General features: G+C 49.9%; 1 protein-coding gene across 1 annotated transcript in view; it reads left to right on the top strand.

Moving 5' to 3' along the window:
• The window catches only part of RELB (RELB proto-oncogene, NF-kB subunit), a 42,148-nt gene that overhangs the window by 25,304 nt on the left and 1,769 nt on the right, over positions 1-15,075 (top strand). Inside the window, exons 7-10 of the mRNA XM_007997163.3 lie at positions 3,067-3,171; positions 8,554-8,769; positions 10,085-10,153; positions 10,293-10,370. Of these exons, the coding sequence (XP_007995354.1) occupies positions 3,067-3,171; positions 8,554-8,769; positions 10,085-10,153; positions 10,293-10,370 (468 nt within the window). The remainder of the gene's footprint in view (positions 1-3,066; positions 3,172-8,553; positions 8,770-10,084; positions 10,154-10,292; positions 10,371-15,075) is intronic.

The following is a 15,075-nucleotide window of genomic DNA, read 5'->3' as shown; positions in this document are numbered from 1 at the left end:
GAGGCCGAAGCAGGCAGGTTACCTGAGAAGTCAGGAGTTTGAGACCAGCCTGGCCAACATGCCAAAATCCTGTCTCTACTAAAAATACAAAAATTAGCTGGGCGCAGTGGCAGGCAACTATAATCCCAGCTACTCAGGAGGCTGAGGCAGGAGAATTGCTTGAACTCGGGAGGCGGAGGTTGCAGTGAGCTGAGATCGTGTCACTGCGCTCCAGCCTGAGCAACAGAGTGAGATTCCGTCTCGAGGGGAAAAAAAAAAAAAGTTGGGCATGGCGGCATGCACCTATAGTCCCAGCTACTTGGGAGGCTGAGGTGGGAAGACTGCTTGAGCCTAGGAGGTTGAGGCTGCAGTGAGCTGTGATCATGCCACTGCAGTCCAGCCTAGGCACCAGAGCAAGACTGTAATCCCAACACTTTGGGAGGCTGAGGTGGGTGGATCACTTGAGGTCAGGAGACCAGCCTGGCCTATGTGGTAAAATTCTGTCTCTACTAAAAATGCAAAAATTAGCTGGGCATGGTGACACACGCCTATAATCCCAGCTACCCAGGAGGCGGAGGTTGCAGTGAGCTTAGATTGCACCACTGCACTCCAGCCTGGGCAACAGAGTGAGACTCTATCTCAAAAAAAAAAAAGAAAAGAAAAGAAAAAAATGGGGGCTGGGTGTGGTGACTCATGCCTGTAATCCCAGCACTTTGGGAGGCCGAGGCAGGAGGATCATCTGGGATCAGGAGTTTGAGACCAGCCTGGCCAACATGGCGAAACCCCATCTCTACTAAAAATGCAAAAATTCTTGGCCGGGTGCAGTGGATCATGCCTGTAATCCCAGCACTTTGGGAGGCCGAGGCCGGCAGATCACGAGGTCAGGAGATGGAGACCATTCTGGCTAACACAGTGAAACCCCACCTCCATTAAACATACAAAAAATTGGCCGGGCGCGGTGGCTCAAGCCTGTAATCCCAGCACTTTGGGAGGCCGAGCTGGGCGGATCACGAGGTCAGGAGATCGAGACCATCCTGGCTAACACGGTGAAACCCCCGTCTCTACTAAAAAATACAAAAAAAAGAAAAAAATAAAAACAAAAAACTAGCCGGGCGAGGTGGCAGGCGCCTGTAGTCCCAGCTACTCGGGAGGCTGAGGCAGGAGAATGGCGTAAACCCGGGAGGCGGAGCTTGCAGTGAGCCGAGATCGCAGCACTGCACTCCATCCTGGGCGACAGAGCGAAACTACGTCTCAAAAAAAAAAAAAAAGAAATTTAAAAAAATGCATAACATTAGCTGGGCATGGTAGCGGGCGCCTGTAGTCCCAGCTACTCGGGAGGCTGAGGCAGGAGAATGGCGTGAACCCGGGAGGCAGAGCTTGCAGTGAGCCGAGATCGCACCACTGCACTCCAGCTTGGGTGAAAGAGCGAGACTACGTCTCGGGGGGGGCGGGGAAAGGGGGTCTTCTAGTATTGTAGAATGAACAACCTGTACAACTATACCAGGCAGCCCAAGGGAAGAGGCAGCATAAGTAATAGTCTCTCTCCCTTTCTGAAAGAGTGCATTATATTCCACAGAATCACCCTGGTAGACTTCTGCTTATTTCTCAGTGGCCAGAGCTTGGTCCCATGGCCACTCCTAGTTGCAGGGTGATCTGGGAAAGCAAGTGCTTAGATTTTTCAACCTCTATAGAGGGGTACAGGCATAGAAGAGGGGATTGGGAATAACTGGTAGGTTTTAGCCAACCCGTAGTGGCTGCTGTAATCATCAAAATGGGATATTAATTCAGGGCATTTATGGATGCAAGTGATAGAATCCCAACTTAAATAGGCTTACCGGATAAAAAAAGAGAATAATTTGTTCTATTAACGAGAAAAATGCAGATGTAGCATAGTGCTTCAGGTCTGGCTGCATCCAGGACCTCAGTGATGTCATTAGAGATCTGTCTTTCAGCTGTTCTTCCTCCATGTTAGAATCCAGGCTTATATCCTACCTGCCCAGCACCTCTACCCAACTCCCAAGGCTGCTTTTAGCTTCTTTTACCTAATAGCTTTGCTTCAAGCCTCAGGTCTATCTCTCACTGGCCTGGTTTTGGTCATTTCCTCCTTTTTGACCAATCAGCTTTGGCCAGAGGGATGCCCTGCTCTGATTGGCCAGGTCTGGGGCACGTGATCAATTACTGCTGAGCTAGGAAGTGGGCTCAGCCCTGCCCAATCCCAATTACGAAGATGAGGGGTGGTCCCTTGAGGGAAAATTGGAGGCTGTTAAAAGAAGAGGGTCCAGGACTACTAGATTAGATGGGGAAAACAACAGGTGTCCACTACAAGATTACAGTCTATCAAACTCTCCTCAAGGAACCTTCTCTGACCTGGGACCCCATCAACTTTCTCTGAGGTCTGAGGGTCCCCCTTAAACATTTTTTTAAAATTATTTTTGTTGGCCGGGCGCGGTGGCTCAAGCCTGTAATCCCAGCACTTTGGGAGGCCGAAACGGGCGGATCACGAGGTCAGGAGATCGAGACCATCCTGGCTAACATGGTGAAACCCCGTCTCTACTAAAAAATACAAAAAACTAGCCGGGCGAGGTGGTGGGCGCCTGTAGTCCCAGCTACTCGGGAGGCTGAGGCAGGAGAATGGCGTAAACCCGGGAGGCGGAGCTTGCAGTGAGCTGAGATCCGGCCACTGCGCTCCAGCCTGGGCGACAGAGCGAGACTCCGTCTCAAAACAAAACAAAACAAAACAAAAATATTTTTGTTTATTATTATTATTTTTTAGAGATAGGGTCTCACTCTGTTGCCTAGGCAGTCATGCAGTGGTGCAGTCATAGCTTACTGCAGCCTGAACTCCTGGGCTTAAGTGATCCTCCCAGTTCAACCTGACAAGTAGCTGAGACTACAGGCATGTGCTACCACACCTGGCTAAGTTTTATTTTTAAAACGTTTTGTAGAGCTAGAGTCTCACCATGTTACCCAGGCTGGTCTGGAACTCCTGGGCTCAAACCATCCTCCCTCCTCGGCCCCTCGGTGACTGAATTCTCGGGTTTTTTTTTTTTTTTTTTTAATACACTTCTTCCTCTCTCTCCTTCCCAGAATCCACAAACACGTCAGAGCTGCGGATTTGTCGAATTAACAAGGAAAGCGGGCCGTGCACGGGTGGCGAGGAGCTCTACTTGCTGTGCGACAAGGTGCAGAAAGGTGAGGGGCCTGGGGCAGCAAGCTCGGGTAGCGCGGGGTCTGGCAACTTGGAGGCGTAGCCAGGGAGCCCGGGTGAATGGATGAGAAAGAGCTGGTTAACCAGGGCACCAGAGTGCAAGGGTCCAGAATGCTGTCTTTGCAGTCAGATACAGCTGATGGGTTCATTAACTCCCTGAGTCGCCTGCTCACCCGTCTGCGTAGGAAGACGGAGGCTCATCTGTGGTGACCCATGCTGCGTGCTAGGCGGTGCCATCACAGAGCTCACGACATGTCCAGAGGACTCTGATGTTAAGGGTGGAATTGCATAAATGAACGGTTTATGGTGGTTGTGATAAGGGCTATGGGTAAAGCAAACAGAGGACAGAAGAAGTAACTCCACTTCATTCACGTCTATTCAAATGGCCCTTCCTCAAACAGGCTTTTTTTTAAAAAAAGATAGCTGGGGCCGGGCGCGGTGGCTCAAGCCTGTAATCCCAGCACTTTGGGAGGCCGAGATGGGTGGATCACGAGGTCAGGAGATCGAGACCATCCTGGCTAACACGGTGAAACCCTGTCTCTACTAAAAAAAATACAAAAAACTAGCCGGGCGAGGTGGCAGGCGCCTGTAGTCCCAGCTACTCAGGAGGCTGAGGCAGGAGAATGGCGTAAACCCGGGAGGCGGAGCTTGCAGTGAGCTGAGATCCGGCGACTGCACTCCAGCCTGGGCGACAGAGCCAGACTCCGTCTCAAAAAAAAAAAAAAAAAAAAGATATCTGATCACTGTGGCTCAAGCCTGTAATCCCAGCACTTTGGGAGGCTGAGGCAGGCGGATCACTTGAGCTCTGGAGTTCGAGACCAGCCTGGGCAACATGCTGAAAACCCGTATCTACTAAAAATACAGAAATTAGAGCTGGGCACAGTGGGTCATGCATGCAGTCCCAGCACTTTGGGAGGCCAAGGTGGGCGGATGACCTGAGGTCAGGAGTTCGAGACCAACCTGGCCAACATGGTGAAACCCCATCTCTACTAAAAAACACAAAAATGAGCTAGGCGTGGTGGCTCACACCTGTAATCCCAGCTACTTAGGAGGCTGAGACGGGAGAATCGCATGAACCTGGGATGCATAGGTTGCAGTGAGTCAAGATCATGCCGCTGCACTCCAGCCTGGGTGACAGAGCAAAGTTCCATCTCAAAACAAACAAACAAAAAAGAAAACAGCTGGGCACAGCAGCTCATGCCTGTAATCCTAGCACACTTTTGGAGGCTGAGGCGGGCAGATCACTTGAGCTCAGGAGTTCGAGACCAGCCTGGGCAACATGGTGAAACCCCGTCTCTACAAAAAATAAAAAATTTAGCAGGTGTGGTGGTGTGCACCTGTAGTCCCAGCTACTTGGGAGGCTGAGGTGGGAGGATTACTTGAGCCTGGGAGGCAGAGGCTGCAGTGAGCCAAGACTGCACCACTGCTCTCCAACCAGGGTGACAGAGACAGACCCTGTCTCAAAAAATCAAAATCAAAAACAAACTGGCTGGGCATGTCTCTCATGCCTGTAATCCTAGCACTTTGGGAGGCTGAGCAGGGAGGATCACTTGAGGCCAAGAGTTTGAGTCCAGTCTGGGCAACATAGCAAGCCCCTGTCTCTACAAAAAAAAAAAAAAAAGAAAAGAAAAATTCTTTTTATTTTAATTAAAAAATAGGCATTAGGCCGGGCATGGTGGCTCACACCTGTAATCCCAATACTTTGGGAGGCCAAGGTGGGTGGCCTACTTATGGTCAGGAGTTCAAAACCAGCATGACCAACATGGTGAAACCCTGTCTCTACTAAAAATATAAAAATTAGCTAGGTGTGGTGGCACACACCTGTAATTCCAGCTACTTGGGAGGCTGAGGCACGACAATCACTTGAACCTGGGAGACAGAGGTTGCAGTGAGCCGAGATCATGCCATTGCACTCCAGCCTGGGCAACACAGTGAGATTCTGTCTCAAAAAATAAAATAAAATAAAATAAAGTAAAATAAAATAGCCAGGCATGTTGGGGCTTGTGCTTATAGTCCCAGCTACCTGGGAGGCTGAGGTAGGAGGATTGCTTAAGTGCAGGAGTTGGAGGTTACAGTGAGCTATGATGGTGCCACTGCACTGCAGCCTGGGCAATGGAGCGAGACTCTGTCTCAAAATAAAATAAAATAAAGTGAAGAAACTGGTTCCAGAGTTATCTAGTAACTTCCCCAAGTTATAACAGAGTTGGTAGTGAAGCATTCTAGCCTTCCTGGGTTCCCATCTTGGCTCTAACACTTGCTGGCTGTGTGACCTTGGACAAGTGACTTTACCTCTCTGTGCCTTCATTTTCTTCTTTATATAATAAGGTACCTAATAGTACCTTCTTCATAGAGTTGTTGTGTGACTTAGAGGCAATCTATATATACCTGACACATATAAAGCCTCAGTACATGGAGTTACTGTGATGACAGGCAATGCAGTAAGACAAGAAAAATAAATAGCAGGCAGAATACCATCATGAATCCTGACTCTTCCACTACCAGTTGTGTGACATCTCAACACTTTCAAGCCTCAGTTTCCTTTTTTTTTTAGAACCAGGCTCTCCATCTGTCACCCAGGCTGGAGTACAGTGGTGCGATCATGGCTCACTGCAGCCTCGACCTCCCAGGCTCAAGTGATTCTCCCACCTCAGCCTTTTGAATAGCTGGGACCACAGGCGTGCGCCACGGTGCTCGGCTAATTTTTTAATTTTCTTGTTGAGACAAGGTCTTGCTGTGTTGGCCAGTCTGGTCTTGAACTCCTGGCCTCAAGTGATCTGCCAGCCTCAGCCTCCCAAAAGGCTGGGATTACAGGTGTGGGCCACTACGCCTGGCCAGGCACCTTTTTTCTCTGCTGACTGTGCCTGGTATCCTTTTGCCATAACAGATCATAGCTGTGAGTACGACTGTATGCTGTCCTCTGAGTCCTCTTACTGAACAACCTGAGGGTGACCTTGAGGATCCCTGGACTTGAGGGGGATAGTAATTCTACCTACCTCTTAAGTTATTATAAGGATTAAATGAGATAATACATATAAAAATACATAAAACAAGGCCAGGTGCGGTGGCTTACACCTGTAATCCCAGCACTTTGGGAGATCGAGGTGGGCAAATCATGAGGTCAGGAGATTGAGACCATCCTGGCCAACGTGGCGAAACCCTGTCTCTATTAAAAATACAAACATTAGCTGGGCATGGTTGTGCATGCCTATAATCCCAGCTACTCGGGAGACTGAGGCAGGAGAATTGCTTGAACCAGGGAGTCGGAGGTTGCAGTGAGCCGAGATCAAGCCACTGCACTCCAGCCTGGAGACAGAGTAAGACTCTGTCTCAAAAACACACAAACAAAAAAACAAAAATAGTCAAGCGTGGTGGCATATGCCTATAATCCCAGCTACTTGGAAGGCTGAGGCAGGATAATTGCTTGAACTCGGGAGGTGAGATCGTGCCACTGCACTCCAGCTTGGGCAACAAGAGCAAAACTCCATATCAAAAAAAAAAAAAACCGGGCACAGTGGCTCACGCCTGTAATCCCAGCACTTTGAGAGGCCGAGGCGGGCGGATCATGAGGTCAGGAGATCGGCCCATTCTGGCTAACACGGTGAAACCCCGTCTCTACTAAAAATACAAAACATTAGCCAGGCGTGGTGGCGGGCGCCTGTAGTCCCAGCTACTTGGGAGGCTGAGGCAAGAGAATGGTGTGAACCCAGGAAACAGAGCTTGCAGTGAGCTGAAGAATCGCGCCACTGCACTCCAGCCTGGGTGACAGAGTGAGACTCCGTCTCAAAAACAAGCAAATAAACAAACAAACAAACATATATATATGTAAAACACTTAGTGACTGGCACATAATAGGTGCTCAGTAGAAAGTTAGCTGCCACTATGATTTGTTTTTTTTTTTTTTTTTTTTGAGATGGAGTTTTGCTCTTGTTGCCCACGCTGGAGTGCAATGAAGAAATCTCAGCTCACTGCAACCTCTCCCTCCTTGATTGAAGTGATTCTCCTGCCTCAGCTTCCCAAGTAGCTGGGACTACAGGTGTGTGCTACCACACCTGGCTAATTTTTTTTTTTTTTTGAGACAGAGTCTCACTCTGTCACCCAGGCTGGAGTACAGTGGTGTGATCTCGGCTCACTGAAACCTCTGCCTCCTGGGTTCAATTGATTCTCCTGCCTCAGCCTCCTGAGTAGCTGGTATTACAGGTGCACACCACCACACTCGGCTAATTTTTGTATTTTTAGGAGACACAGGGTTTCAACATGTTGGTCAGCCTGGCCTTGAACTCCTGACCTCAGGTGATCCACCCTCCTAGGCCTCTCAATGTGCTGGGATTACAGGTGTGAACCACCACGTCCAGCTTAATTTTGTATTTTTAGTAGAGATGGGGTTTTACCACATTGATCAGGCTAGTCTCGAACTCCTGACCTCAAGTGATCCACCGCCTTGGCCTTCCAAAGCGCTGGGATTATAGGCATGAGCCACCGTGCCTGGTGATTAGTTTTATTTTTAGGAATATTAGAGGCCAGGCATGGTGGCTCACTCCTGTTATCCTAGCACTTTGGGAGGCCAAAGTGGGAGGATTGCTTGTATCCAGGAGTTTGAGACCAGCCTGGGCAACATGGCAAAACCCCTTTTCTACAAAAAATGCAAAAAAACAATCAGCCGGGTGTGGTGGTGCATGCCTGTAATCCTAGCTACTTGGGAGGCTGAGGTAGGAAGATCTCAAGGCCCAGAGGCAGAGGTTCCAGTGAACCAAGATCATGCCATTGCACTCCTGCCTGGGTAACAGAGCAATACCCTGTCTCAGAAAAACAAAAACAAAAACCAAAAAAAAACAAGGCTGGTCCCGGTGGCTCACGCCTATAATCCCAGAACTTTGGGAGGCCGAGGTGGGTGGATCACCTAAGGTCAGGAGTTCGAGACCAGCCTGGCCAACATGGTGAAACCCCGTTTCTACTAAAAATACAAACAATTAGTGGGGTGTGGTGGCTCACACCTGTAATCCCAGCACTTTGGAGCGCCAAGGCAGGTGGATCACGAGGTCAGGAGATAGCGACCATCCTGGCTAACATGGTGAAACCCTGTCTCTACTAAAAATACAAAAAATTAGCCAGGCATGGTGGCAGGCACCTGTAGTCCCAGCTACTCAGGAGGCTGAGGCAGGAGAATCTCTTGAACCTGGGAGGCAGAGGTTGCAGTGAGCCGAGATCACGCCATTGCACTCCAGCCTGGGCGACAGAGCAAGACTCTCAAAAAAAAAAAAAAAAAAAAAAAAAAGAATATTAGTCTTGATTTTGGGGGAGGCTGGGCAAGTTGGGAGCGCAGTGGCCCAGATGTCCTGGCTTAGCTGATGTCCCCCGTTTCCTGCCAGAGGACATATCAGTGGTGTTCAGCAGGGCCTCCTGGGAAGGTCGGGCTGACTTCTCCCAGGCGGACGTGCACCGCCAGATTGCCATTGTGTTCAAGACGCCGCCCTACGAGGACCTGGAGATTGTAGAGCCTGTGACAGTCAACGTCTTCCTGCAGCGGCTCACCGATGGGGTCTGCAGCGAGCCATTGCCTTTCACGTACCTGCCTCGCGACCATGGTAACTACAGCAACCCAGGGTGACCCAACACCTTGGAGACTAGGTCTTCGGCCTTGGGGAGACCCCACTGGGGAGGGGAAAGAGGCGGAACTAGAATGCAGGCTCAGAGCTACAAAGACAGTGCTCAGATCCCGGCTCTGCTGCTTACTGGCTGTGTGACTTTGGCCTCTCTGAGCCTCACTCTTCTGCGCAAAATGGAAATAATAGTAGCTGTCCTGTGACATTTGGAGAGTATTTAATCTTTCCTCCCCTCAGCATCCTGCACATGCCTGGGCCTGTGCTCGGTATTGCTAGAGACACAGCAGTGACCAACACAGCCCCTAGCTGTGTCCCCATGAGGCTTATAGTCCTGAGGATGGGGGACAGCCTGTCCCCACACAGTGATGACCAGAGTGGGCAGGACTGGAATAAAGTGCTCAAGGGCTCGCATTGCCCAAAGGGGGCACCTAACCTAGCTGTGGGCATCAGGGAAGGCTTCTTGGAGGAGGGGACAGCTGAGATGATGACAGGAGGATGATTAAGCGGGAAGTTTTCTAGGGAAGTAGTGAGAGTCGAGGAAGTGTTTTAAACAGCTGGAACAGCAGGTGCAAAGGTCCTGAGACCGGATTGTGCCTGGGGTGCTCCAGGAACAACAAAGAGGCCAGTGTGTAGGCTGAGGCAGGTGGATCTCCTGAGGTTAGGAGTTCGAGACCACCCTGACCAACATGGCGAAACCCCATCTCTACTAAAAATACAAAATTAGCCGGGCGTGGTGGTGGGCGCCTGTGGTCCCAGCTACTCAGGAGGCTGAGGCAGGAGAATTGCTTGAACCCGAGAGGCACAGGTTGTAGTGAGCCAAGATTGTGCCATTGCACTCCAGCCTGGGCGACAGAGCGAGACTCACTACAGGCACCTGCCACCATGCCCGGCCAAGATTCCATCTTAAAAAAAAAAAAAAAAAAAATAGAGGCCAGGCACAGCGGCTCACACCTGTAATCCCCAACACTTCAGGAGGCCAAGGCAGGCGGATCACTTGAGGTCAGCAGTTCAAGACCAGACTGGCCAACATATAGTGAAATCCCATCTCTACTAAAAAAATACAAAAATTAGCTGGGTGTGGTGGCACACACCGGTAATCCCAGCTACTTGGGAAGCTGAGGCAGGAGAATTGCTTGAACCTGGCAGGCAGAGGTTGCAGTGAGCCGAGATCGTGCCACTGCACTCCAGCCTGGTCAACAGAGCAAGACTGTCTCTAAAAATAAATAAATAAATAAATAAAGGAATTAATTATTATTGATGAATTACTTCTTGTATGTCCCTGGTGTCTCCTCAACAGACAGCTACGGCGTGGACAAGAAGCGGAAACGGGGGATGCCGGACGTCCTTGGGGAGCTGAACAGCTCTGGTGTGTGCCCTCTGCCCTTTTCTACCTCTATCCCCAGGTTCTGGGGCGGGGACAGCTGACCCCACTGCCCTGTCCACCCCCCAGGCTGGGGAGGAAGGGCTGTCGGGGAACAGGGGTCCTCATCTCTGCCTTCCCTCAGACCCCCATGGCATCGAGAGCAAACGGCGGAAGAAAAAGCCAGCCATCCTGGACCACTTCCTGCCCAGCCACGGCTCAGGTGGGTTCCGGCTACACATAAGCCCCCGTCCCCTGGGTGGGCAGAGGGTAAGTGGCAGCCCTGCTTTTCTGGCCTCTTCACGCCCTCCAAGAGCAGCCACAAGGCGAGTCACTCAGCACTTAGCCAGCAACATCCAGTGGAAAGAATGAGGGCTCTGGAGACAGAATGGAAGTTCTGATCTCTTCTGGACCATTTCCTTGCTATGTGACCTTCGTTAAGTTGCTCTACCTCTCAGAGCCTCAGGGACTCCTTTGAAAAGGCCCAGTACATACTTAAGTCAGTGGTGTTTTAAAATTTAATCTATTTCTTTTTTTTTTGGATACGGAGTCTCGCTCTGTTGCCCAGACTGCAGTACAGTGGCATGATCTCAGCTCACTGCAACCTCTGCCTCCCAAGTTCAAGTGATTTTCCTGCTTCAGGCTCCCGAGTAGCTGGGACTACAGGCATGCACCACCACGCCCGGCTAATTTTTGCATTTTTTATTAGAGATGGGTTTCACCATATTGGCCAGGCTGGTCTTGAACTCCTGACCTCAAGTGATCTGTCCTCTTTGGCTTCCCAAAGTGCTGAGATTACAGGCATGAGTCACCACACCTGGCCTTTTTTCTTTTTCTTTTTTTTGAGACAGTCTCTGTCTGTCACCCAGACTGGAGTGTAGTGGTACAACCATGGCTCACTGCAGCTTCAACCTGCTGGACTTAAGCGATCCTCCCACCTCAGCCTCCTGAGTAGCTGGGACTACAGGCATGCATCACCATGCTTGACTAATTTTTGTATTTTTTGTAGAGACAGGGTATTGCCATGTTGCCCAGGCTGGTCTTGAACTCCTGAGCCCAAGCCATTCTCCTGCCTTAGCCTCCCAAAGTGTTGGGATTATAGGCATGAGCCACAGCGCCTGACTCTTAATACATTTATTCTTCTTCTTCTTTTTTTTTTCTCTTCAGACAGAATCTCTGTTGCCCAGGTTAGAGTGCAGTAGTGTGATCTTGGCTCACTGCAACTGCTGCCTCCCAGGTTTGAGAGATTCTCCTGCCTCAGTCTCCCAATTAGCTGGGACTATAGGCACCCACCGCCATGCCTGGCTAATTTTTGTATTTTTAGTAGAGATGGGGTTTTGCCACATTGGCCAGGCTGGTTTCGAACTCCTGACCTCAGGTGATCTTCCCACCTTAGTCTCCTAAAGTGCTGGGATTACAGGCATGAGCCGCTGCGCCTGGTTCTTAATATATTTCTTCTCATGGGTACTGTATGACAGGCACTTAAGTGCTTTCTGTGAGTTTATTCACTTAACCTGTGAGGTATGTGCTGTCATTCCCCTGTTTTACAGGTGAGGAAACTGAAGCCCAGAGAGGTGAAGTCTCTTGCCTGAGGCCACACAGTAGCAGATCTCTGGTGGAACAGGGAGGTGGCCCCTGGGCCTCTGTGTAGATGAGGGGTGATATATATGGCATAGGTAGCAGGGAGTTGATGATGGACGAATGGGGGTGGTGGTTGAAGCCAGCCAACCTCAGATTCAGAGCCTGTCTCTGGCCTGTTCTACCCTTGCCTTCATCTCAACTCACATGCCAGCTTCCAGCTCCCATGAACCCCAATCCTATCTGGCTGCCCTCAGAAAAAAAATCTCTAGCCAGGAGTTCGAGACCAGCCTGGCCATCATGGTGAAACCCTGTCTCTACTAAAAATGCAAAAATTAGCTGGGCGTGGTGACCCATGCCTGTGGTCCCAGCTGCTCGGGAGGCTGAGGCAGGAGAATTGCTTGAATCCAGAAGGTAGAGGTTGTGGTGAGCTGAGATTGTGCCACTGAGCTCCAGCCTGGGCAACAAAGAAAGACTCCGTCTCAAAAAGAGAAAAGAAGAGAAGAGAAAAGAAACAAGAAAAGAAAAGATGCCTGGGTGCGGTGGCTCACGTCTGTAATCCCAGCACTTTGGGAGGCTGAGGGGGTGGATCATCTGAAGTCAGGAGTTCGAGACCAGCCTGGCCAACATGGTGAAACCCCCATCTCTACTAAAAATACAGAAATTAGTTGAGTGTGGTGGCGCACACCTGTAGTACCAGCTACTCGGGAGGCTGAGGCACGAGAATCACTTGAACTCAGGAGATGGAGGCTGCAGTGAGCCAAGATGGACCCACTGCACTCCAGCCTGGACAACAGAGTGAGACTCTGTCTCAAAAAAAAAAAAAAAAAAAAAAAAAGAAACAAAAGAAAAGAAAAGAGAAAAAGTCTCCACCCACTGACCACCAACTCTAAAAACATAGCCCCCAGCACCCAGCTAAGGTACCCAGCTCCTAGCCAGCTACTAACCACTCAGACTGCTGAGCCTGGACCACCTGACCTAGTCCCACCCTGGAGATTTGAAGCTCCACCTGTTCTTCCCCCTCCCCTGCAACTGATAACCAATGCCTAATAGCTCTGCCCCTAGCAACCACCAATCCTAGCCCACTTCACCAATCTTTGCTCTCCCGTTTCCTAAACCCCCTTCCCTATTCATCCACCTTCCCCAGCATCCCAGTTTCCCAAGGTCTAAAGCACCCCTCCCTTGTGGAAGCAGTACCACCAAGGCACTGCAGTGTAATGGTTAGGAGTATGGCCTCTGGGATCAGACTGGGTTTGAAATCTGAGCCCACAGTTTAGCTGCTGTGTGACCTCTGTGAGCCTTACTTTACTCATCTGTCAGATGGAGACCCTGTCTCTTACAGTCCTTTCCCGAATGTAGTGAGATGATGTCATACAGTTATTTATCATGGTGGTTGGCGCAGTTAGTGCCCAGGAGATATTAGGAACTTGCTTTTTTTGTTGTTTGTTTCCTTTTTTGACACAGAGTCTCGCTCTGTCGCCCAGGCTGTAGTGCAGTGGTGTGATCTCGGCTCACTGCAACCTCTGCCTCCCGGGTTCACGCCATTCTTCTGCCTCAGCCTCCTGAGTAGCTGGGATTACAGGCGTGAGCCACCACGCCTGGCTAATTTTTTGTATTTTTAGTAGAGACGGGGTTTCACTGTATTAGGCAGGATGGTCTCCATCTCCTGACCTCGTGATCCGCCTGCCTTGGCCTCCCAAAGTGCTGGGATTACAGGCATGAGCCACCGTGCCCAGCCTAGGAACTTGCATTTTTTTTTTTTTTTTTTTTTTTTTGAGATGGAGTTTCACTCTTATTGCTCGGGTTGGAGTGCAATAGTGTGATCTCGGCTCACTGCAACCTCTGCCTCCTGGGTTCAAGCGATTCTCCTGCCTCAGCCTCCTGAGTAGCTGAGATTACAGGCACATGGTGCTGTGCCCAGCTAATTTTTGTATTTTTAGTAGAGACGTGGTTTCACCACGTAGGCCAGGCTGGTCCCGAACTCCTGACCTCAAGTGATCTGCTTGTCTCAGCCTCCCAAAGTGCTGGGATTACAGGCATGAGCCACTGCACCCAACCTGTGATCACATTTAACTGCATTTACAGCAAAACCCAAAATAACAGGGGCTTCAATAGGATGGAACGTTATTTCTTGTCTCACATAAATAGTCCATAGGGACTGAAAGTGGCTCATGCCTATAATCTCAGCACTTTGGGAGGATGAGGTGGGTGGACTGCTTCATGCCAGGAGTTTGAGACCAGCCTGGCCAATATGGTAAAACCCTGTTTCTACTAAAAATACAAAAATTAGCCAAATGTGGTGGTGCACATCTGTAGTCCCAGCTACTCAGAGGCTGAGGCAGGAGAATCACTTGAACCCAGGAGGTGGAGGTTGCAGGGAGCCAAGATTGCATGACTGCACTTTAGCCTGAGTGACAGAACGGGACCCTTCTCAAAACAACAACAACAAAAAACATGCCTGGCACTGTGGCTTACACCTGTAATCCCAGCATATTGGGACGCCAAGGCAGGTAGATCACGAAGTCAAGGAGAGAGACCATCCTGGCCAACATGGTGAAACTCCATCTCTACTAAAAACACAAAAGTTAGCTGGGTGTGGTGGCATATGCCTGTAGTCCCAGCTACTCAGGAGGCTGAGGCAGGAGAATCATTTGAACCCAAAAAGTGGAGGTTGCAGTGAGGCAAGATGGTGCCACTGTGCTCCAGCCTGGTAACAAGGCAAAAACAAGAAACAAAAAACAGTCTGTAGGTGTGTTCCAGGGATGGTCTGGTAACTGCATGATCATCGAGAGACCCAGGCTTCTGTCATTTTCAGTTTGCCATCTCATGGTGCAAGATGGCTGTTGTAGCTCCAGCCATTATGCCCACATTCCAGTTAGCAGAACTTAGTCACATGATCGCATCAGGCTGCAAGGAAGGCTAGCAAAGAGTCCCAGTAGCCTTGTGTCTCTAAGGTTTGTCTTGTTCCAAAAAGAGAGTCCCTCTTTTTTTTTTTTTTTTTTTTTTTTTGAGACAGTCTTGTGCTGTTGCGTACGCTGGAGTGCAGTGGCGCGATCTCGGCTCACTGCAACATCCGCCTCCCAGGTTCAAGTGATTCTCCTTCCTCAGTCTCCCGAGTAGCTGGGATTACAGGCGCCTACCACCACACCCAACTAATTTTTGTATTTTTGGGAGAGACGGGATTTTGCCATGTTGGCCAGGCTGATCTTGAACTTCTGACCTCAGGTAATCTGCCTGCCTCAGCCCGCCAAAGTGCTGGGATTACAGGTGTGAGCCACCATGCCTGGCCAGAGAATCCCTCTTATAATGAAACTTTTTGATTTGTTATTTTTTCTTAAGTCCCCATTATG

The sequence above is a fragment of the Chlorocebus sabaeus genome, chromosome 6 (genome assembly GCF_047675955.1).
Source record: "Chlorocebus sabaeus isolate Y175 chromosome 6, mChlSab1.0.hap1, whole genome shotgun sequence".
In the NCBI taxonomy this organism is placed as follows: Eukaryota; Metazoa; Chordata; class Mammalia; order Primates; family Cercopithecidae; genus Chlorocebus; species Chlorocebus sabaeus.
This window is presented reverse-complemented; position numbering and strand designations above follow the sequence as displayed.